Here is a 24,876-nt window from a genome sequence, read left to right as displayed (position 1 = left end):
CTGACATGCCGACCAGCAGCTTATCTACGGGAGAACAACGCAATCAGCAGTCCGAAATCAGACATGCGCGATCAACACCTGTCGCAATAATCAGTTGTCCAGCATCCCCATACACATTAGATTGTTGGACGAACCCGCCATTAGTCTAACATGTATGGGGGCCTAAAGTCAATGTCGAACACGACCATTTATCATAAGGTTGTAAACAAAATTACTAATTACAGTCAGATCCAGAGTCATCCGTCACTTATGCATTGCACACAAGAAACCAAAGACAGTACAGTCCTTACAAAAGACAAAATCTCTTAAAATCTACAGAAAAGTTGCAAACAATTTTTTTTTTTTTTAAAGATAAACGCAATGTAACCTGTGCTGTAAAATGCTTAATACATATTTGGAACTATTTCTGGATCGTCCATAAACTAAAAACTTAGTCAGCTCTGCTATGCAGGCAACATTTCCTCTGTAACGGAGACCAATATACCAGCCCAGTTACAGGGGAAATCAGCAATCAAAAAGAATGTATTAATATGTTAAACGAATCTGTCTCCAGGTTTTTGCCACTTGCAGCATAATGTAAAGTCAGAGACCCCGATTCCAGTGACATATAGCTTATGGGGCTGCTTCTTCAGCACTGATAAATTAACTATTTAATCAGAAGGACATTATCACTAGAGGACTAGTAAACCTGCTGCCACTTAGTATTCCACATACATGAGCTCTGCATAACTCCATCCCCACTACTGACTGGCAGCTTTCTGCCTATCCACAGTGTACAACAGAGAGCGGATTTTATCAAAATAGAAGCATGCAACCCAGTAAATGACACATTACCAGAATCACGGTCTCTGCCCCAACATCATGCCACTCTTAGATAAGGATAGCAAAACCCTTGAGACAGATTCTCGTTAAACTGCCCCCCAAAGGTCTTTAAAGACCTAATGAGAGGCACAATGTGTGAAATAAGTAAGAACAAATTAAGATTTGAGATGTCATGTAGCAAATTTCAGTGAAACTATTGTTTTCCTTTAAGCTATGATATTTGATTAAATTAACCAACAGATGGGGCGCTGCTAGCAGTCTGGTTTCTTCATTTCAGGAAAGCGATGCATCCTGTTTGTAGTCTTTGTAATAAACACACTTTGAAAACAATACTCTCTGTTACTGACATTGACTTAACCCTTCGCTAACAAGGTTACAAATGCAATCTCTAAATAACTATAATTTTAAAAAAAAATCATAATATGGTATATATTTTTGGTAGAATTATTTGCAATTCAAATGGGTTGTCAGGGATAGAAATAAAAAAAAAAAAAAAGCGGGACACACCTGTTCAGTCGCTCCAGCGCAGATGCTCCAGTGGTTCCTGCCAGTCTTTGTTTTCCCTCCTGCAGTAATGACCTGCCTTACAGGCACGTGACAGCTGCAGCCAATCACAGGCATGCAGCAGTCACATGGATGCACATGAAGTCAGCCAGAGCTGTGGAGTTAATAAGCAAAAGTTCCAACTCCTTCAGAAATAACTGATAATTATTAAAAAAAAAAAATTGTATTACACTAAATTTGGTGGTCATCTTATAAAAAAAAATCTGCTTCTTCCACCTCCTGGATTGATCCTCTTCTTTTAATTCATGGTTAAAATTTGTATTCAATGGACACAGGTGTACACATTGCTGAGATACTAATTAAGTGACAGTTTGTGCTTTTAAAATTCTATGGAGAGGGGAGGAGCTAGAGGTAGTGTACAGTTCTCCATAGAACTTTATGAGCACCAATTGTCATGTCCTATCACAGTACTGGGAAAATTTGTTTTCACTAAAGTTAGATTTACCTGATGGCATTGAGAATTTTGAGAATGAATGATCAGTTCAGGAGGAGAAAGAAGCAGATATCTCTGATGAGATACATTACAAAGTTCCTTATTTTCACAACTACCATTGAGTTATGTAAAACAACAACAAAAAACCGACGATTACTCTTTAATGAATTTGGCATATCTTGCTCCAGAGGACTTTGCATCAAGCATGTGTGCAAACACCAGTCTTAATTAATTCCCAGTAAAAAAGACTTTTTGCAAAAAAAAAAAAAAAAAAGATTAAAGGGAATCTATCACCCTGTTTTTTCTATTTAACCTAGGAACAATGTGATGTAGGGGATAAGACCCTGATTCCAGTGATGTATCAGTTACTGGGCCGCTTGGTGCAGTTTTGATGGAATCACTGCTTCCTCTGCTATAGATGTAGCAGTTCTATGACTGCTGAGCTATGTATAACCCCGCCCTCACCTCTGATAGGCAGCTTCCTGTGTACACTGTAAATCGTCAGTAAGCTGCCAATCAGTGATGGAGGAAGGTTGCACAAATAAGCTGGACTGCTGGTACATGACACCTAGTTTTGAATTGATAATATCCTGATAATATCCTGATTATAAAACACCTATTGTATTATAACTTCAGCAAGCTGCTGAGCAAGTGACACATCCCTGTAATCAGGCTCTCTGCCCCTACATTTTGCTGGTCTCGGGTTAAAGAGCAAAAACCTGCTGACAGATCGCCTTTAACTACAAATAGTAAACTAGAGTCAGATGGGTCTACGCTCCCAATAATGGCTTAAGATTCTGAGTTTGTCTTTCAGGTTTTATGCTGGAGTACCTCTAAATGTGAGCCTAGCAATAATTTGTTTTGGTGCAATCACTGAATTTTAACACACTCAAATACATGAATAACCATATTCTTGTGCCAATACTATAGGATATTCAGTTAGAATCAAAATTATCCAATCCGCAGTACAATTTTTTTTTTCAAAATTTACAAACTTTCTGCTCCAAGTCCAAAACAAACACCTCTACTAACCCAAAAGCACAAGAAAAGTCTGCTCCAATGTGTTTAAAATACGCCATTGAAGTTCAGGAATTCTGTTCTGTGGAGCAATGGAACAAAACTGTGACTTTTCAAAACCTATAGACCTGAGGTATGTCTGGAGGAGAAAGAAGGAAGATTATGCTGGAAAGAACACACTGCCATCCGTGAAATATGAAGGTGGCTCGGTGATTCCCCCAGTAAAGCTTTGCAGTGGTCCGGTGACTCCTACAGTGAACCATGGTGGTGGCTTGGTAACACTTACAGTGAAGCATGGCGGTGGCTTGGCGACACAAAGTGGTTGCTCGGTGGTGCCTGTAGAGAAGCATGGAGGAGCTTGGTGATGTCTACAGTAAAGCATGGCGGTGGCTTGGTGATGATGTCTACAGTGAAGTAAGGCGGTGGCTTGGTGAGGCAAGGTGGTGACTCAGTGACACCTACAGTGAAGTATGGCAGTGGCTTGGTAACATCTACCGTGAAACATGGCAGTGGCTTGGTGATGTTTTGGGGTTGTTTTACTTTCTCTGGCACTGGAAACCTCCAGAGCGTGGAGGGTAAGACAGATTCAATCAATAGTCAGGAAATCCTAGGAGAACACATCATGCCCTCTGTGAAGATTATGAAGCTTGGGCATCACTGGCCCAACCAACAGGACAATGATCTCATTGTCCACGAAAGCTTGGGTTTGGAAGAAGTCCTGGAAGATTCTAGAGTGGCCATCATAGTTGTCTAACTAAAATATTTCATGGGATGTGAAGAAACTGATTACATACAAACCACAAGAATTTTAGGGACCTGGAGGCCATTGTTCATGATGATGGGCTAAGGTTCTTCAGGAACACTGGTAAAAGCTGGTGTCTGGCTATACATCATGTTTGCAGCAGGTCAAAGCAGCCTGTGGTGCTCTGTTAAGTACTAAGGATGCTTGTCATGAAGGCAGTGGAAAATTCAGAGATTCTAGGTGGCATTAAAAGTATTTTGGTTGAATTTAGAGAAACCAACTTGTTACCCTTCATGTGATGAGCGAATGTGCTCGGATAAGGTGTTATCCGAGCATGCGCATGTGCTAATTGAGTGTCTTTGGCGTGCTTGAAAAATATGTTAGGGTCCCTAGGGCTGTTAGGCAATCCTTGCATGTGTTGTGGCTGTCTAACAAACAGGCAATCCCTGCATGTGCTGTGACTGTCTAACAAACAGGCAATCCCTGCATGTGTTGTGACTGTCTAACAAAAAGGCAATCCCTGCATGTGTTGTGGCTGTCTAACAAACATGCAATCCCTGCATGTGTTGTGACTGTCTAACAAACAGGCAATCCCTGTCTGTGTTGTGGCTGTCTAACAAACAGGCAATCCCTGCCTGTGTTGTGGCTGTCTAACAAACAGGCAATCCCTGCCTGTGTTGTGGCTGTCTAACAAACAGGCAATCCCTGCATGTGTTGTGGCTGTCTAAAAAACAGGCAATCCCTGCACGTGTTGTGGCTATCTAACAAACAGACAATCCCTGCACGTGTTGTGGCTGTCTAACAAACAGGCAATCCTGTTATGATTGAGTCACCGTAGGAGGCAAAAACAGAAATGCTAGCTAAGTCCAGAAAACCAGAGAAGTTGGCAGCTATCGGATTGCAGACCCCTGAACCTATCAACACAACTACCAGTAGCCGTGGGGGGTTCCTACGATGCCCTAGACCCCTCGATCACAGCCGAAGAAATAGCTAGCCCTAAAGAAAGAAAGGGGAAAACTAAACTGCCCCAGAGCAGACCCCAAAGCAATAGGCAGCCCCCAACATATAATGACGGTGAAGCAAGATGAAAACACTAACACAGGCAGAAAGATAGACTGAGCAAAGACAGGGCAAGACAGGGCCCAATCTACCTAGATAGGAAAGGACAGGAAGGCTGCTGTCTGCAATCCGTGAAAAACCCTATGAAAATAAGAGCCAACAGACTGACAGTGAAAAAGGCCCTGAAGACGCTAGGCTTCAAAAAAGCTATGTCAGTACTCAGGAATATTCTGAAGACAGAGCTACAGAAAAAAGGAGATTCAGCTCACCCCAGCAGGGAATGGCAGTATCCAGAAAAGCAAGGAAAACAAAAACAAAACACTAAAGCAAACAGGCAAAGCAGAAAAACTTAGCTTAGAGGAGCAGGAATCAGACTGGTGTCCTAGAAGTCCACAGAGAAATCACCCGCAGGTCAGAAGGGCGTCGGCAGCCTTATATCCAGTCCGTGACTCCACTCAGCCAGTCATCCTCATCAGGTTCAGGTGCCTGATAATCAGGCTCATTACCTTCCTTCACCAGAATAGGGAGTTCACCAGACCTCAGTGACGAAGGGGAAAATGAACTCACAACAGTACCTCCCCCTTGAGGAGGGGTCACCGAACCCTCAACCACGCCACCAGGGTGAGCCCGATGAAAGGCACGCACCAATCTTTTGGCATGAATATCAGAGGCAGAGACCCAGGAATTATCCTCCTGACCATAACCCTTCCACTTAACCAAATACTGGAGTCTCCGTCTAGCCAGATGGGAACCCAGTATTTTCTCTACCTCATATTTCATGTTACCTTCAACCAATACAGGGTCCGGAGGTGCCACCCCAGGAACAACTGTTTCAACAAACCTCTTCAACAAGGACTTATGGAACACATTATGGATTTTAAATGTGACAGGAAGAGCCAAACGGAAAGAGACCGGATTAATAATCTCCAAAATCTTGTAAGGTCCAATAAATTTAGGCTTAAACTTAGGAGAAGCCACCTTCATAGCAATATTTTTTGATGATAACCACACCATATCACCAATCTTAAACTGGGGACCAATGGTCCTATGTCGATTGGAAAACCACTGGGCCTTTTCCTGGGAGAGAGATAACTTATCCACCACTTGGTCCCAGATCTGGTGCATTCTCTCCACCACAGTGTCAACACCTGGGCAGGCAGAAGGCTCCACCTGCCCTCAATAAAATTACTATTAAATATCAGTATCCGTTACCCCTGATTTCAGATCTATTCTCTAGAGTTAGAGGTGCTTGCTGGTTTACCAAGCTTGACCTCAGGGGGGCGTATAATCTTATCCGCATTAAGCATGGGGATGAATGGAAGATGGCGTTTAATACTCCGGAGGGACATTTTGAGTACCTGGTGATGCCTTTTGGGCTCACTAATGCCCCTTTTGTCTTCCAGTGCTTCATGAACGATATTTTCCGAGACTTTGTCGATAAATTTTTGATTATCTATCTGGATGATATTTTGATCTTCTCCAAGGATTGGGATTCTCATGTGGAACATATTCGGACTGTGTTCCGGATCTTGAGGGCAGAAGGGCGTCGGCAGCCTTATATCCAGTCCGTGACTCCACTCAGCCAGTCATCCTCATCAGGTTCAGGTGCCTGATAATCAGGCTCATTACCTTCCTTCACCAGAATAGGGAGTTCACCAGACCTCAGTGATGAAGGGGAAAATGAACTCACAACACAATCCCTGCCTGTGCTGTGGCTGTCTAACAAACAGGCAATCCCTGCATGTGTTGTGGCTGTCTAACAAACAGGCAATCCCTGCCTGTGCTGTGGCTGTCTAACAAACAGGCAATCCCTGCCTGTGCTGTGGCTGTCTAACAAACAGGCAATCCCTGCCTGTGTTGTGGCTGTCTAACAAACAGGCAATCCCTGCCTGTGTTGTGGCTGTCTAACAAACAGGCAATCCCTGCCTGTGTTGTGGCTGTCTAACAAACAGGCAATCCCTGCCTGTGTTGTGGCTGTCTAACAAACAGGCAATCCCTGCCTGTGTTGTGGCTGTCTAACAAACAGACAATCCCTGCCTGTGTTGTGGCTGTCTAACAAACAGGCAATCCCTGCACGTGTTGTGGCTGTCTAACACACAGGCATTCCCTGCCTGTGTTGTGACTGTCTAACAAACAGGCAATCTCTGCCTGTGTTGTGGCTGTCTAACAAACAGGCAATCCCTGCCTGTGTTGTGGCTGTCTAACAAACAGGCAATCCCTGCCTGTGTTGTGGCTGTCTAACAAACAGGCAATCCCTGCCTGTGTTGTGGCTGTCTAACAAACAGGCAATCCCTGCCTGTGTTGTGGCTGTCTAACAAACAGGCAATCCCTGCCTGTGTTGTGGCTGTCTAACAAACAGGCAATCCCTGCCTGTGTTGTGGCTGTCTAACAAACAGGCAATCCCTGCCTGTGTTGTGTTGGTCTAACAAACAGGCAATCCCTGCCTGTGTTGTGGCTGTCTAACAAACAGGCAATCCCTGCCTGTGTTGTGGCTGTCTAACAAACAGGCAATCCCTGCCTGTGTTGTGGCTGTCTAACAAACAGGCAATCCCTGCCTGTGTTGTGGCTGTCTAACAAACAGGCAATCCCTGCCTGTGTTGTGGCTGTCTAACAAACAGGCAATCCCTGCCTGTGTTGTGGCTGTCTAACAAACAGACAATCCCTGCCTGTGTTGTGGCTGTCTAACAAACAGGCAATCCCTGCACGTGTTGTGGCTGTCTAACAAACAGGCAATCCCTGCCTGTGTTGTGGCTGTCTAACAAAAAGGCAATCCCTGCCTGTGTTGTGGCTGTCTAACAAACAGGCAATCTCTGCCTGTGTTGTGGCTGTCTAACAAACAGGCAATCCCTGCATGTGTTGTGGCTGTCTAACAAACAGGCAATCCCTGCATGTGTTGTGGCTGTCTAACAAACAGGCAATCCATGCCTGTGTTGTGGCTGTCTAACAAACAGGCAATCCATGCCTGTGTTTTGGCTGTCTAACAAACAGGCAATCTCTGCATGTGTTGTGGCTGTCTAACAAACAGGCAATCCCTGCCTGTGTTGTGACTGTCTAACAAACAGGCAATCCCTGCATGTGTTGTGGCTGTCTAACAAACAGGCAATCCCTGCCTGTGTTGTGGCTGTCTAACAAACAGGCAATCCCTGCCTGTGTTGTGACTGTCTAACAAACAGGCAATCCCTGCATGTGTTGTGGCTGTCTAACAAACAGGCAATCCCTGCCTGTGTTGTGACTGTCTAACAAACAGGCAATCCCTGCATATGTTGTGGCTGTCTAACAAACAGGCAATCCCTGCCTGTGCTGTGGCTGTCTAACAAACAGGCAATCCCTGCCTGTGCTGTGGCTGTCTAACAAACAGGCAATCTCTGCCTGTGTTGTGGCTGTCTAACAAACAGGCAATCTCTGCCTGTGCTGTGGCTGTCTAACAAACAGGCAATCTCTGCCTGTGTTGTGGCTGTCTAACAAACAGGCAATCTCTGCCTGTGTTGTGGCTGTCTAACAAACAGGCAATCCCTGCCTGTGTTGTGGCTGTCTAACACACAGGCAATCTCTGCCTGTGTTGTGGCTGTCTAACAAACAGGCAATCTCTGCCTGTGCTGTGGCTGTCTAACAAACAGGCAATCTCTGCCTGTGTTGTGGCTGTCTAACAAACAGGCAATCCCTGCCTGTGTTGTGGCTGTCTAACAAACAGGCAATCCCTGCCTGTGTTGTGGCTGTCTAACAAACAGGCAATCCCTGCCTGTGTTGTGGCTGTCTAACAAACAGGCAATCCCTGCCTGTGTTGTGGCTGTCTAACAAACAGGCAATCCCTGCCTGTGTTGTGGCTGTCTAACAAACAGGCAATCCCTGCCTGTGTTGTGGCTGTCTAACAAACAGGCAATCCCTGCCTGTGTTGTGGCTGTCTAACAAACAGGCAATCCCTGCCTGTGTTGTGGCTGTCTAACAAACAGGCAATCCCTGCCTGTGTTGTGGCTGTCTAACAAACAGGCAATCCCTGCCTATGTTGTGGCTGTCTAACAAACAGGCAATCCCTGCCTGTGTTGTGGCTGTCTAACAAACAGACAATCCCTGCCTGTGTTGTGGCTGTCTAACAAACAGACAATCCCTGCCTGTGTTGTGGCTGTCTAACAAACAGGCAATCCCTGCACGTGTTGTGGCTGTCTAACAAACAGGCAATCCCTGCCTGTGTTGTGGCTGTCTAACAAAAAGGCAATCCCTGCCTGTGTTGTGGCTGTCTAACAAACAGGCAATCCCTGCCTGTGTTGTGGCTGTCTAACAAACAGGCAATCTCTGCCTGTGTTGTGGCTGTCTAACAAACAGGCAATCCCTGCATGTGTTGTGGCTGTCTAACAAACAGGCAATCTCTGCCTGTGTTGTGGCTGTCTAACAAACAGGCAATCTCTGCCTGTGTTGTGGCTGTCTAACAAACAGGCAATCCCTGCCTGTGTTGTGGCTGTCTAACAAACAGGCAATCTCTGCCTGTGTTGTGGCTGTCTAACAAACAGGCAATCTCTGCCTGTGTTGTGGCTGTCTAACAAACAGGCAATCCCTGCCTGTGTTGTGGCTGTCTAACAAACAGGCAATCCCTGCCTGTGCTGTGGCTGTCTAACACACAGGCAATCTCTGCCTGTGTTGTGGCTGTCTAACAAACAGGCAATCTCTGCCTGTGTTGTGGCTGTCTAACAAACAGGCAATCTCTGCCTGTGTTGTGGCTGTCTAACAGGCAATCTCTGCCTGTGTTGTGGCTGTCTAACAAACAGGCAATCCCTGCCTGTGTTGTGGCTGTCTAACAGGCAATCTCTGCCTGTGTTGTGGCTGTCTAACAAACAGGCAATCTCTGCCTGTGTTGTGGCTGTCTAACAAACAGGCAATCCCTGCCTGTGTTGTGGCTGTCTAACAAACAGGCAATCTCTGCCTGTGTTGTGGCTGTCTAACAGCCACGAGACATGCAGCTGCAGGGACCAGAACATATTTTCTGAGCATGCCAAAGTCAGTCGGTTAGCACCCGAGCATGCTCACATAGCACCTTACTCCAGCATGTTCGCTTGTCACTAGTGTTATTTAATTTGCAGTTATTTGTTCATTGCGAGCAGCCAAAGGTTTAATCATTTTACTAATAAACCTAATTTGCAATGGGGACTGAATAATTTTGACTGCAACTGTTAACATGGAGATAAATATCAAAGTAGACTAGATGTTGTTGGAGGACGCAGAACGTTCTATTAGAGAATACTGAAATAAAAGAACAATTGTGCATCCCAAAAACACATGTATTTACCTTATAAATAATACGGAGCGCCAGGACGCCAGGTCTACCACCCGTTAACTCCTAAGTGCCCTGGCTCTGCAGCACCATTACATGTCTCCGAGCACCACCTAGTGTTTGAAGACCACTTTGCCAAATAACTATGTTAGGAATTTATGGTGGGAATGTACGACACACGCTCGCACAACAGGAAATCAGACCACCTTGTTTAAAAACATATTGCTGGAAACATTTCCTCTGGGTCTTCCTACTTGAGGGCTTGTTTTTCCCTGACCAAGTTTAAGAGAAGACTCAAGCCAGGTCCCCCTCTCAGTGCACAGTCTTAAGAAAAAAAAAAAAAAAAAAAGTGTCATGAAGTTAAAACGTGACCAACTGACCTCAGCGTAGAATCTCTGCCCCCAACCCTCCACCTCTACCTTCTAACAAGCTCCTTAGCGATTTCTTGATAATCAAGTCCGAAAGATGGTTGATTCCCCTTGGTTAAGCCCGCCACCCCAGGGAGACACTGACATGATTTGGCATAAGGAGGTAGAGATATGGAGGTGGTTAGGGCAGCTGACAGCTTCCTCAGAGATACAACTACTCTTTAAATCAGGTTTTTGTGTTACATGTATTTTTTTAACCACCATTTTTTAAATCAGTAATCTTGTAATTCTCACACTGGCCACTAGGACTTTTTTAAACTCATACTTCCTGTCTTTCCAGGAAGAGTTTACATCAGTTTCCTTGTCATCAGAGGCAGGAATACAGTGACAGGTAACATCTCTATACACAGCTGATAACACAGGATCCACCAATCGCAACAGGAGATGTTACCGCTGTCCCTGCTGTCTCTCCCTTCAGCCACAATGACCTTCACAAGCGCTCATTAGACACTTCAATACAAAAGATAGGGTGAGGATCTGACTATTGTGACTATGGACAGGTGTTGTTTCCTGACACAAAGGAAGTTAGAGTCTAAAAGAAACCCTAGTTGTCAGTGTGAAGATTTGTATTCTATACTTTTAATCTAGATTGTGATATGCAAAACAAAAAAGTTCTAATTAAATAAAGGAAACTAAATTAATAAGGTGGTCATTTTCTGATTACAGCTTCCCTTTAACTTTTCTTAGCCTCTGTATGCACACCATTTAGGAGGCCGATTCATCCAGACTGGCGTTCTGTGAGCCAGTCTAGCAGCATAACCTGGATTTGGCACATCTAAAAGCCAGAGGCAAAAATGTACTCCAGTGATATAATTTATACCTGTCACGATTCCTCTTATCAGTGTGGTGAGTGGCAGGTCAGCCGTCCAATCTGGTGCAGAAAAATTCTGACTTGTCAGTATCGTGATAGACAGCTCAGCCATCCAATCTGATGCTGGTGGCGTACTGAGCTGTCAGTGTGGAGAGTGACAGTCCAGTCGACCAATCAGCGACTGGACTGTGAGTTCTGTATTTTGATCTTCTGCTGACTGACCTTAGATTTGCTTTTGACCATCCGTTTGCCTAGCCCCTTTGTCTTGATCGGCTATCTTCTTGGAATTCTGACCCCGGACTGCAACCTAACTACGCTTTTGTCTTACCCCTCTGTTTATGGCATACCCTACTGGCTTTTGACCTCGGACTCCTTGACTTCCTCACCTCACGGCGTGTCCGTAAGTAGTGACTAGCACCACGACACAGCTTTAGAGCCGTAAAATATAATAATAAATTTGCCAAGCCAAGCTTGGCGTTTCCCCCCATGCTAAGCTCTACCTTTATAGTGGGAAACAGAATAAAAAAATAAATAAAATTCTTGGTAAACCTAATATATGAACGTGCCCTTTAGCTTCTCCAAATTTTGGCAAGTTAAAACAGATAAATAATCTCACGTCCTGAAAATAAAAAGAACGCCTCGAAGGTTTGAGAAGCACACGCTGGGACAGATAACCTTGGATCTCTAGAGACTAACCCATCATTCTCCAATAGAAGAAGAAAAACAATAGGGTCATAAGAAGTGCGTTGTCACGCTTCCACAAACAGAATGAACCTCTGAGATTGCTAACAACTCTGCCACTTCCTCCCATTTAAGTTCCAGCCATTTTTTATCAATAGAACAGGAAGGTATTGGAGATTCCCACAGTCCTGATAAGAAGTCCAACTCTCCATCAGACAGTAGTGCAGCTTAGTACCAGAGGTAGCATGAGAAGTAAGTGACACGGCCATAAATTACAGCCATCGTGTAGGAGAGGAAGTGCTCAGACATGGAAACTTTCTATGAAAGTAAAGCCAATCTTTTAGTGACCTGCACAGAAGGCTTCCACTGTATAGTGTACCATACTACACAGAACATACAGATTTTTTTTAACCGGTTCAGCACCGGGCCATACCCCCATATAATTGACCAAGAGCATTTCTGTGTTTTATTATACATGATTTTTTAACAGTGCTCATTCAGATATTCAAACTATTTTTGCGCTTTTCACGATACATGAGGCACAATTTCTGTGCAATTTTTAAAATGCCCTTATTTTTGCTGTTATTGGGCGAAAATGTAAAGAAAATTTGAAAATGTGTGTCTATTTTTCCACACTTTCATGACCACAAAGGACCACTAAAAACATTTTAAATTGCCCTTTCCATAGAAAGAGGGATTTTTGGTTCTTACCGCAAAATCTCTTTCTTGGAGCCTTCATTGGGGGACACAGAATACCATGGGTGTATGCTGCTGCTGCTAGGAGGCTGACACTATGCAAAAACAAGAAAATTGGCTCATCCCCGGCAGTATACACCCACCGACAGATACCAAGTACCTCAGTTGGTGAAAAAGCAGTAGGATAGGCCACAGAACTTTAAACATATGTACAACCCAACAAGGGGCTCAACAAGCCCAACACGATACAACTTAAACAGGGGGGGTGCTGTGTCCCCCAATGAAGGCTCCAAGAAAGAGATTTTACGGTAAGAACCAAAAATCCCTCTTTCTTTATCGCCTTATTGGGGGACACAGAATACCATGGGACGTTCCAAAGCAGTCTCCAAGGGCGGGAACAGCAATAAGGAACAACGAACAAGAAGGGCTTAGGTCGGCCGGTGTGCCACCGCCGCCTGCAGAACCTTTCTACCAACAACTGCATCCGATGAGACCTGGGTATGAACCCTGTAGAACCTCGCAAAAGTGTGTACGGACGACCAGGTCGCGGCCCTGCAAATCTGTAAAGCCGAAGCCTGGTGACGCACAGCCCACGAAGCTGCCACAGCCCGGGTGGAGTGGGCTCTCACTCCCGGAGGGGGCCGCTTTTCCTGAAGTCGGTACGCTTCCAGAATGGTAGAAAGAATCCAGCGAGCTATCGTGGATTTGGACGCCGGAAACCCTTTCCGGCGACCTTCAGACATGACTAGCAAGGAATCGGATTGACGAAAAGAAGCAGTCCTGGCGAGATAAACACGCAAGGCTCTGACTACATCTAGTTTGTGGAGGGACTTCTCAATAGGGTGAGACGGAGCCGGGCAAAAAGATGGAAGAACGATATCCTCATTGATGTGGAAAGAGGATACCACCTTTGGAAGAAAAGAAGGAACGGGCCTGAGGACGACCTTATCCTGATGGAGAATCAGGTACGGGGAACGGCATGACAAGGCCGCCAATTCAGAAACTCTTCTAATGGATGTAATGGCAATTAAGAAAGTTACCTTCCACGAGAGAAAGGATAAAGGAATGTCCTGGATAGGCTCGAACGGCGCCTTTTGGAGAGCGCTAAGGACGAGATTGAGATCCCACGGATCTACCGGCGAATGATGCAGAGGAGCCACATGGGCGACCCCTTGGAGAAAAGTCTTAACCTGCGGTAAGGCCGCCAGCTCTCTTTGGAAGGAATGGAAAAGGACATAGGAAAGACTTTTTTACCATCGCACCAACGGAAAAAGGCCTTCCAGCACCTATAGTAAATGCGGGAAGAGGCCGGTTTTCTGGCTTTGATCATAGTCTGAATCACCTGGTCGGACAAACCTGATTCTCTCAGGATTGCGGCCTCAATGGCCATGCCGTTAAATTCAGAGACTGAGAATTCTCGTGGTAAAGGGGACCTTGCGAGAGAAGATCCGGACAGTCTGGAAGCCTCCAGGGAACGTCCGCGAGCATGTTCACCAGCTCCGCGTACCAAGGGCGCCTTGGCCAGTCTGGGGCCACCAGAATCACTGGTACGCCTTCCGATTTTATCTTTTTGACCACTCGAGGGATCAAGGCAAGAGGCGGAAATAGATAAGGAAGTCGGAACTGGGACCACGGAATTACCAGGACGTCGCAAGCGATGGCTAGAGGGTCCCTGGACCTGGCTACGAAGCGCGGAACTTTGTGGTTCATCCGAGATGCCATGAGATTGACATCTGGGGTGTCCCAGCGCTGGCATATCTGATGGAAGACTGAGGGGTGAAGGGCCCATTCACCTGATGCTAGACCTTGACGACTCAAAGTCGGCCGCCCAATTTTCCACCCCTGGAATGTGAACGGCGGAGATCGCAGGAACGTGACATTCTGCCCAGCGCAGTATCTTGGCTACTTCCGCCATTACTTGCTTGCTGCGCGTGCCTCCCTGGTGGTTTATGTATGCCACAGCCGTGGCTTTGTCCGACTGAATGCGGACCGGCTTGCCGAGGAGAGGCTGCCAGAGAAGAAGAGCCAGGAAAATTTCTCTGATCTCCAGAAGATTGATGGGGTGAAAAGCCTCCTGTGGGTTCCACCGGCCTTGAGACGTTTTTAGATGGAACACCGCTCCCCACCCTGGAAGGCTGGCATCGGTGGTGAGGACTTGCCATTGAAGCGGAAGAAAGGACCTCCCTTGAAGGACTGACTCTGGCCTTGCCCACCAAGTCAGGGATTGTCTCACTCTGAGGGGAAGGAGAATGTGAAGGAGAATGGGACTGTTCAAGGACAGCGAGGTCTTGTCCCAGGCCGAAAGAAGAGCCAACTGGAGGGGACGAAGATGAAATTGTGCAAAGGGCACCGCGTCCATGGAAGCTACCATCTTCCCCAGAACCTTCATGCAGGACCGAAGGGGAATGGGGGTTGGCCGCTTGAGAAGTCGGATCCCCTTGGAAAGAGCTGCAAATTTCTCCTTCGGAAGAAACACACGGGCTAGATTCGTGTCGAATTCCATGCCTAGGAAGGTTAGGAGCTGGGTGGGGATCAAAATGGACTATTCTTTGTTGATTATCCACCCGAGACGGAAAAGAGTGTCTAGGACTATCTGAAGACTCTGAAGACAGTCTTGCCGGGACGATCCCTTGATCAAAAGGTCGTCCAGATAAGGGATGATGAGGATCCCCCTGGAGCGGAGGATGGCCATGACTGTCGCCATCACCTTCGTGAAAACCCGGGGAGCGGAGGCCAGACCGAAGGGAAGAGCCGTGAACTGGTAGTGGTCTTCCTGAATCGCAAAACGAAGGTATTTCTGATGCTGCAAACACACAGGGATGTGAAGGTAGGCATTCCGTATGTCCACAGAACAGAGAAATTCCTTGTGTTCCATTGAGGCTATCACCGACCGAAGAGACTCCATTCTGAAGTGGAGAATCTTTCTGTGGCGATTGAGCAATTTGAGGTCCAGGATTGGCCGAAAAGAACCGTCCTTTTTTGGGACAACGAAGAGATTTGAATAGAAGCCTGAAAATCGTTCGTGTGCGGGAACCGGAACGATCACTCCGGCGGCAAGAAGAGAGGAGACGGCTTGAAAGAATCTCGGAATGTGAGACCACTGTCTTGGAGGTCGGGACAGGAAAAAACGTCTCTTTGGCGGAGACGCAAACTCGATCTTGTATCCAGATGTGATGATTTCCCTGACCCAAGCGTCGTCGACAACGGACAGCCAGGCGTCCATGAAAAAGGAAAGTCTGCCTCCCACCCTGGAAGAAATTCCAGGTGGGGGTGACCCGTCAGCTGGAGGCAAACCTACCGGACCGGGTACCTGACGACCTGGGGTATTGACCTCTAGATCTCCAGCGGGGAGCGGGTTTGTAAGAAGGTCTTTTCTGCTCTCGCTCCCTAGAGGCGGAAGGCCGATCTTGCTGGGTAGATCTCTCTGATGACGCGAAGGGACGAAAGGGCCTAAACGGCCAGAAACCCTTTTTGTTAAAGAAACGTTTTGGTCAAGACTGTGGAAGGAAAGTGCTTTAACCACCAGTGGCATCGGAAATTATCTGATCCAACTTGGCTCCAAAGAGCCTAGAACCATGGAAAGGCAGATTGGTAAGTGACCTCTTTGAGGTAGTGTCCGCATTCCATGACTTTAGCCAAAGGACTCGGCGTACGGCCACTATGTTGCTGTTAGCCCTTGCCACGCACCCAGCCGCATCTAGGGCGGCGGCCAAAAGGTATTTACCTGCATGATTAATTTGATCTGCCAGATCCGCCAACTCATCCTGAGGAGCTGCTGCTAAGATGCCCCTGCGAAGAATCCTTGCCCAAGCAGAGATGACCTTTGCTACCCAGGCAGACGCGAAAATCAGACAGAGGGAGGCACCAGATGCCTCAAAAATTGATTTCGCTAGAGACTATATTTGTCTGTCTGTTGGATCCTTAAGTGATGCCCCATCCGGGAAGGATAGGACCGTCTTTGAGACTATGCGAGAGACAGGAGGATCCACTTCGGGGGCTTTGGACCATTTTGCGCATAAATCCGCATCAAAGGGGTACAGGACATCTAAGTACCTGCGGCCTGAGAAGCGCTGCTCGGGGTGCTCCCAATGTTTCGTCAGTGTAGTATCAAACTCTTCGTGGTTTGGGAAAGTTTGGGATGGAGGCCTTGCCCGCTTAAATGGAATAGAACATTCCTGAGATGGGGGCTTGTCTTGTTTAATTTCTAAGGTTTGAAAGATAGCTGAAAGGAGGCTATCGACCATATTCCGAGTTTTAGACATGTCATCTGCTTCTGAACTAGATCCCGATTGGGGATCCTCATCTGACCTAGTGTTCGTCTAATGAAGAGGGAGAAGGAGGTCGGTGCACAGGTGGCTGTAGATAGCTGAGGCAAACGTTCTAGGACCTGGACCAGGGACTGAGACACTTTAGTCAGATCAGAGACCGACTGCGAAATTGCCACGGTCCACTCTGGGAGAGAAGAGGTACCCTCATCCCGGGAATCTGTATGCTCCTGAGAGGCTGACATGGCGGAAGGACGGCAGGACGGACAGAGGGGCGACGACTGACATGAAGGCCACTTCTTTTTACAGCGTGCACAGGCGTAGTGAATAACGGTGGGCTTGAAAGAAAGCGCCGTTGAAGGGTTGAACATAGGTGGGATACACCGTATGGCCGCACTAGATAAGATCAGGGACTGCAGAGGGGAGCCAATTTGCAATAAAGGGCTGAGCCTACCGAGAATCTGACTAGCAGCAGGACCCTGAAGTGTCACCCAAGCAGCGAAGGAAGAAGAGAGATTCCAGTCAGGAAGCTGGCTGTGAGTTTGAGGGAGGCGGAGCTTGACGCCGGGAAGTGATTGGGCCATGGAGGCGGGGGGCGCGGTAATAAAAAGATTGATGCCTCTGAAAGCAAAAGGAGCTCTTTAATAGGGTGGAATGGGCGTGCAAAAAAGGGCGCCAGAGAGAAAGGAGGAGCACATCTTGAGCGGGGAGGCAGGAAAGAAAGTGAAACCGCTCTCCCTCCCCGCCTGGATCTCTAGCCTGCAATAGCCGCGGGGCCGATAGATAGAGGTGAGCTGCGCCCCCATTGCTTTGGAAAAAACCTCCCCCAGTGATGAAAAGACCCATGCAGCTTATAAGCGACCGCTCCAGGAGACCGCTGATGCCTGTGCACGGCGGGGAGCGCGGCTGTCAGCATGAGGCGCGCGGCTGGCAGAGAGGGAGGAGGGCGGGAATTTCAAATGCTGCTCAGAGACATGCCGGCTGAAGGGAACGATCAGACTCTTACCTGACGTCCCTGAAGAGGATAACCGCAGGGGCCCTGCGTAACAGTCAGGCCGCTGGGAGAAGACCTCTTACTCTCTGGCATGTAGAAGACGGCGTTTTCTTGCTGGGAGCGAGGGATAGCCTGCTGACCACCGCCGTCTTCCTCTCAGCCCTGTCCCAGGAGAGGGGTGAGGGGTTGCTTTGGCAAGGACCGGCCACCCGTCATCCGCCCATAACACCGACTGGTGTTAGGGAAAGGTCCTGCCTGCGGTACTGAGAGGTGCGATGTGGGAAATCACCACACTGCTCGCTCAGCCACCTGATATAGGAAATCAGAGTGAAAACTACACCGTTTCCTGATGTGAAGACCTGAAAGAAATAAGCGAGAAAAGATTAAAAAGTTTGACAAATACCTAAGGAAATAAAAGGATTATTAACTGCAGATCTGAGAAGATCCCGGTCCACCTCCTACAGACACTAAGCACAAACTGAGGTACTTGGTATCAGTTGGTGGGTGTATACTGCCGGGGAGGAGCCAATTTTCTTGTTTTTGCATAGTGTCAGCCTCCTAGCAGCAGCAGCAGCATACACCCATGGTATTCTGTGTCCCCCAATAAGGCGATAAAAGAAATTATTTTTGTATATTTTTTTTTCTTACAGTGATTCAGACTGGCAGTGTATATTTTTTTCTTTTTATACTTTATCTTATATTTTTTATGTTTCGTATATATTTTGCACTCTGCCCCTCAAGACCTTTGTGGTGCATTTTAACTTATTAATACATTCTTTCGATTGTTGATTTTCCCTGTAACCGGGGCCAGTAAATTAGAACCAGTTACAGAGGAATTTCAGTCTCCTGCATGCATAGCACAAGACAGCAATTAATGTTCCTTCCCTACACCCAGAGATCACATGTTCACTTTGTCTAGAGGAGGAAGCAGAGACAAATATAACCAAGTTAATAATTGTATTAGGAGTACTGGCTAACTGCAATGATATGGCAGAAAATACACAAGTTGCTCCTCTGTGATGGAGCATGTGCACTCACAATGTGGCTTATGCCTATAATAAGTGAGCAATGGTGCCTACATTTTTTAAGGAAGGAGTGGTGTGCCCTTTATGAATGACTCATCAGCTCTTCAAGTCTACAAGTTTGGTCGACTTAATTTTCCCAAGCCTGGGGAGAGGGAAGTGGAGTATTCATCCATTCTAAAGGTATTGGAGCCTCAGTCGTCCTTAAAGTAAATGTTTCGCCAGGTTTTTGCTCCCATCTGAGATGTAGTGGTAGAGATCCCGGTTCCAGTAGTGTGTCACTTATTGGGCTGCTTGCTGTAGTTTTTTAAAAAAAAAAACACTTTTATCTATTGCAGATCTAGCAGTTCTCTGTCTGCTGAGCTCTGTATAACCCCACCACTACCACCGATTGGCAGCTTTCTGTTTACACTGCGCATAGGCAGAAACTGACCAATCACTTGTGGGGGTGGGGTTATACACAGCTCGTGTATATGGAGAACAACTTGGCAGCAGGTTTAGTAGTCCTCCAATGATAAAAATCAATGTATTATCATCAGGAGATTATCAAAACTGCAGCAAGCTGCCCATTAAAGGACACATTGCTGGAATCAGGGTCTCTGTCTCTAAATTATGCTGCCCTCAGATTAGGTGGCAAAAAACCTGGTGACAGATTCCATTTCAGGATCTCATTTTGGAAGAATGCTTTTGTTCAGTTTAAAACTAGGAAGCCATAATATTTTTGGCAACGCTGTACCATTATTTGACTTGGTAAGAAGGCCAACCGAAGTTTTCATGGCTTGACTAATTCTAGCCACCTAATAATGGCCATCGTACCAGTGGAAGCTATGATACCATGTTTCAGCTAAGGTTCACAAGAACAGCGACGTATCCAACTATCTACTTCCCCCTAAAATGAAGGACACTATGGAGGAACACAAATCGGCGCTGGAGGTATTTATCGTCTCAATGTGCCCTGGTTTACATCATAAACTGAAGACAAAATGCAAATATGAACAGAGTCTAAGAAAAGCTCAAACCAAAGCACATACTGATATTATAGATATATACAGCGATGTCTATCCTTACAGAAGCCAAATTATTTTGGACAGTGGGACATTATAAAGAAGATTTGCTTGTTTGTCAGGTGCACAAAACTATTACTTATCGTTCTGTGCCCATGAGAAGTGTGGTCTGACTGTCTAAACAGGCAATTCATAGATGAATACTGACAAATAGCGATCGTAAAAACAAACACTTTTGCAATTTACTGCTTATTAAAATTTGCAGCCGTTCTTGAGCTGGTAATTTGACTCTTTACTTTGTTTGTTACTTTGGAAACCGACCACTTTTGAAGTCTAGCTTGTAAGCTTTGTAGTGAAGCCAGCTGGGATTAGTAGGTAACAGGGTGCTCTAGTAAACCGGGACAGCTTTGCACCAGTGCTTACAAGCTCAATAGAAAGAGCTTGAAAGCACTGCACATTTTCTGCTGTCTAGCAACAGTGATTGGTCTCTAAGGCAACAAGTTGTAAACAAAAGAAAAGTTTTAATGTCTCAAAAATGGATGAAAATTGTGATAAGCAGTAAATGGCAAAATTGCTTGTATATACAAGTATTATCTAACAACACCCACTCCCATTTCAACTTTCTCAAATATGGGAATGTTGGGCTTGGACTAATCAGAGCGAAGTGACACCTCACTGGTCTACTCCTTCATATGTAAACACCAAGCTCCAGCGTAAAAGGTCATTTTTAAAAGACGGCAAAACCTTTGGATTAATAGGAAAATCTAATGCTGCAGTAGATCAGTGGCCGATGATCATGTAAAGGCCCCTTGGAAGAAATATATTTTATTTTTCCCCAAGAAGACACAACATGGATTACAGAGGAGAAACACCAAGAGTATAGTGTTGCGCTATTTTTTTTTAAATACACAGGGCTCATTCAGATTTATTGTATTGGAGAACCCCTAGAAGTCAGATGAGACACTTGTACTGACATCCAATCGATCCTGAGATCCTCTCATCCAGGCTGTTCTCCTATGCAAATGATCCACATAGCAATACAATATCCCCTGCTCCAACAATGCAATCCATTTAGCCATACTGAAATCGATCATCTCATTGAGGCTGCAAACACACAGAGTCTGGACCCTAAAACCCAGACCTTACATACTTGTGATGTCATTCTGGCAAGTCACCCGACTGCGAGCCATTACGCAACCGGCATAATCCGTGACTCCACAAAGTGAATGACATCTCTGCCTTGCGAGGGATTCCCTCCCCGGCAAGGTAGCGGTGGTGTCCTCCCCGGCAAGGTAGCGGTTTCCTCCCCCGCAAGGTAGCAGTGTTCTCTCCTGCAAGGTAGAGATGCCCTCCCCCGAAAGGTAGAGATTTCCTCCCCTGGTAAATATGTCCTCTCCCGCAAAGTAGAGAGGTCTTCTCCCACAAGGTAGGGTTGGCCTCGCTTTCAATCTTTTTGGTCTTAATTAATTTACATCAGAGAATGGCCTTGTAGAATTACCTTACAGTGTTCAGCCTCACTGGCAATTTTCTCATTTGGCCAGTTCCTTGCCCTCTCAAATAAAGTGTTCTCCGCTATCTGCAGGTGGAGCGGCATATAATCATTCCTTGCCTTGGTAACCTCTAATTGTCCTTCTTTGGTGGAGTAGCAAAAGAAGTTGATGTAAATCTGAGAATGGACTTGTTGGCTTTAAAATATACCTTCAATGAAACTGGATTGTATTTATGGGATCTCAGTGTTGTGCTGGAATTTTTTGAAGTGTTTTGTTTTTATTGTACTATTCATATGTTCAATATCTGTATTTTCCCAACACAAAGCAGAGGATGACATTTTTTTTTACTCCAAAATTGTATTGACTTACCTGGAATTCTTATAAACGACCAACCATGACATGGCCGAATTGCCAAAAGCCCACATGGATTCTCTGGAAATAGCTGTGTATCCCTTGTGAGCCAATCAGCTTGATGGTTGTGGGTCCCAAACACAAGCAGCTTTGAGACCTCTGTGTTTCCCCCATTCCTCCACATCTGTCGTTCATATTCTGCACTTCGATCATTGCAGTAAGTGTCAATTGGGGCTGCAGTTACCTGAGAGGGTAAAACATGAAATATTCTTTAAACATTCACATCCATAAAGAGACCCTTAAGTGGTGTAAGACAGTGCCATCTTACCAACACAATTTGAAAAATGTTTGGGTTGTTAAAGGTACATGACACTAAAGGTCAATCTCTCACATGTCTTCCCTTTAATGGACATATAAATATATGTAGAGCTATTGATTTTTTTATTCAGTGCTAATTGTTATGGTGTTTAGTAAGGAGCCGTGGCTCACAGGAAACTTCTCCAACCCATCCTGGGGAAAGAACACCACAAGTCCTTTGTCCATTTATTCATATAAGAGGTGCATTTGGCCCTTTCTCTCATTGTATGCATCTCTAATTTTATTTTACGCTGAGTTGAGGCAGATCTGAGGCTTGCAGGCCACAGTCAATACTGCCTCCCAGCTTAAGTTGATTTTGTGGGTTTTTAGCGCCACCGGGAGCATAATAACTAATAGGCGCATCCGCTTGTCAACTGAAAATGCTGACAGGATGACTATTCTCAAAATGAACACGGCTTGGATTGCCCAAAACTTCTTAACCACATTGGATGACAGCAGCGGAACATAAAAGGCAATTCAAATGGGAAGGGGTTCATGGGAAAACACCCCAAAAAAAAGGGGTATAAGGTTCATGGTTTTTTATTTTTCTTGTCCTCATCCTTTACCATATCAATAGTATTATCATGTGTCCCTCACTGCAAAATTTTGAGGACCATGAGGGCTCAGTCATACATTTCGAAGACCCATCAGGCGGCCCTCAGTCATACATTTTGGAGAGCCATTAGGCGGCTCTCAGTCATACATTTTGGCGGCCTATCAAGCAGCCTTCAGTCATATTTTGGAGGCCCATCAGGTGGCCCTAAGTCATACATTTTGGAGACCCATCAGGTGGCTTATAACGTGGCCCTCAGTCATACACTTTAAAGGGCCAACAGGTATCAGTCATGTATTTTGGAGGCCCATCAGGCAGCCCTCTGTCACATTTTGGAGGCCCATCAGGTGGCTCTCAGTCATACATTTTGGAGGCCCATCAGGCGGCCTTCAGTCATATATTTTGGAGGCCCATCAGGCGGCCATCAGTCAAACATTTTGGAGACCCATCAGGCGGCCCTCAGTCATACACTTTGGAGGTCCATCAGTCACACATTTCGGAGACCCATCAGGCATCCCTCAGTCATACATTTCAGAGACCCATCAGGCATCTCTCAGTCATACATTTCAGAGACCCATCAGGCAGCCCTCAGTCATACATTTTGGAGGCCCATCAGACAGCCCTCAATCATACATTTTGGAGGCCCATCAGGCAGCCCTCAATCATAAGGAACCAGTACCAGGCTCTTACGCAGGAGAACGATGAAGAAATAAATCAAGATAAGACTCTGCCCACAAACAGCAACCTTGTACGCCTTCAGATCCTCCTGGATGTGGAAAGAAAAATGTTGTGAAGAAGAAACGGAGAGTGGTGGTCATGGGGGATTCCATGTTGACAGGAACAAAGGCCACTATCTGCAGACCGGATATAACTTCAAGAGAAATGTGCTGTCTTCCAGGTGCAAAAATTAAAGATGTGTCTGACAGGATATCAGGACTCTTCAGACCTACAGATGACTACCCATTCCTGCTACTACATGTGGGGACAAATGACAGAGCAAGAAACGGCCTGGAAACCATCTGCAGTGACTTTGAAAACTTAGGAAAGAAAGTGAAAGACCTGGGAGCGCAGGTGGTCTTCTCTTCCATCCTTCCAGTGGATGGCCATGGAACAAGGAGGTGGAATAAATTCTGCAGGTGAACAACTGGCTACGTCGATGGTGCCGTCAGCAACGATTTGGATTTCTGGATCACGGAGTGAATTACCTATATGATGGACTACTTGCTAGAGATGGGGTGCACCTTACGAAGACTGGAAAACATGTATTTGGAAGTCGCCTTGCTACACGCATCATGAGAGCTTTAGGACAATGTGGGAAGGGAAGCAAAAGGGCAGAAAAAGCCATACACCTGACAAATGCTATTGAGAACTCTGCTATTAGAAATGGGAGGAAAGAACAAGGACAAAAAAATCTAAATAATAAAAATATTGGAGAAAGAGAAACCAATCACAAACTAAAATGTTTCTATACTAATGCACAAAGCATGGACAACAAACAAGGAGAACTGGAACTACCAACGCAGGAAAAGGAATATGATGTCATTGGAATCACTGAAACTTGGTGGGACGATACACATGATTGGAATATAAGTCTAGAAGGATACAACTTATTTGCAAGAAACAGACTTGATAAACGAGGAGGAGGTGTCGCATTGTATGTTAGAAACATTTATATCTGCACAGAGGTTGAAGCTTCAGAGACTGGGAGTTCTGTGGAATAAGTTTGGGTAAAAATACAAGGACAGGACAATGGGAAGGACACCATTGTAGGCATTTACTACAGGCCGCCTGTGCAAGCTGAAGATATGGATGAACTCTTTATGCATCAAATGGCCAAGTTCTCCAAAAAATATGACATAGTTGTCATGGGAGATTTCAGCTATCCAGACATTTGTTGGGAATCTCTCTCAGGCAAAACTAACAGGTCAAGGAAATTCTTATCCTCTCTTGCTGACAACTTTATCTTCCAAAAGGTAGGGGAGAAAACAAGGGGAACTGCTACCTTGGATCTAATCCTAATAAACAGGGAGGAAATGGTTGAGGAGGTAAAAGTGGCTGGGACCCTAGGAGGTAGTGACCATGCTATTTTAGAATTTTGGATAACTAGAGGAGGAAGACCTGTGAAGACTCAGATGTCAAGGTTAGATTTCAGAAAGGCAGATTTTAGGGGACTCCGAAAGAGAATTGGAGGGATCCAATGGCTGGATATCCTTAAGGACAAAAATGTCCAAGAAGGATTGGAAATCTTGAACAAATGAAATTCTCAAAGTACAATTGTTAACAATTCCGAAAAGAGGGAAGAATAGGAAGCATTTAAGGAAACC

At 45.7% G+C, this 24,876-nt stretch overlaps 1 protein-coding gene across 2 annotated transcripts in view; it reads right to left on the bottom strand.

The window, feature by feature from the left end:
- Positions 1-24,876, bottom strand: part of INO80 (INO80 complex ATPase subunit) — a 145,133-nt gene that overhangs the window by 37,272 nt on the left and 82,985 nt on the right. For both annotated transcript variants that reach the window (XM_073566672.1, XM_073566671.1), the window contains one exon: positions 21,661-21,886. In XM_073566672.1, the coding sequence (XP_073422773.1) occupies positions 21,661-21,886 (226 nt within the window). The remainder of the gene's footprint in view (positions 1-21,660; positions 21,887-24,876) is intronic.

This window comes from Dendrobates tinctorius, unplaced genomic scaffold (assembly GCF_039654945.1).
Source record: "Dendrobates tinctorius isolate UK_male_01 unplaced genomic scaffold, ASM3965494v1 ptg000019l, whole genome shotgun sequence".
Lineage (NCBI taxonomy): Eukaryota > Metazoa > Chordata > Amphibia > Anura > Dendrobatidae > Dendrobates > Dendrobates tinctorius.
Note: the sequence above shows the minus strand (reverse complement) of the source record. Positions and strands in the feature narration are given on the sequence as shown.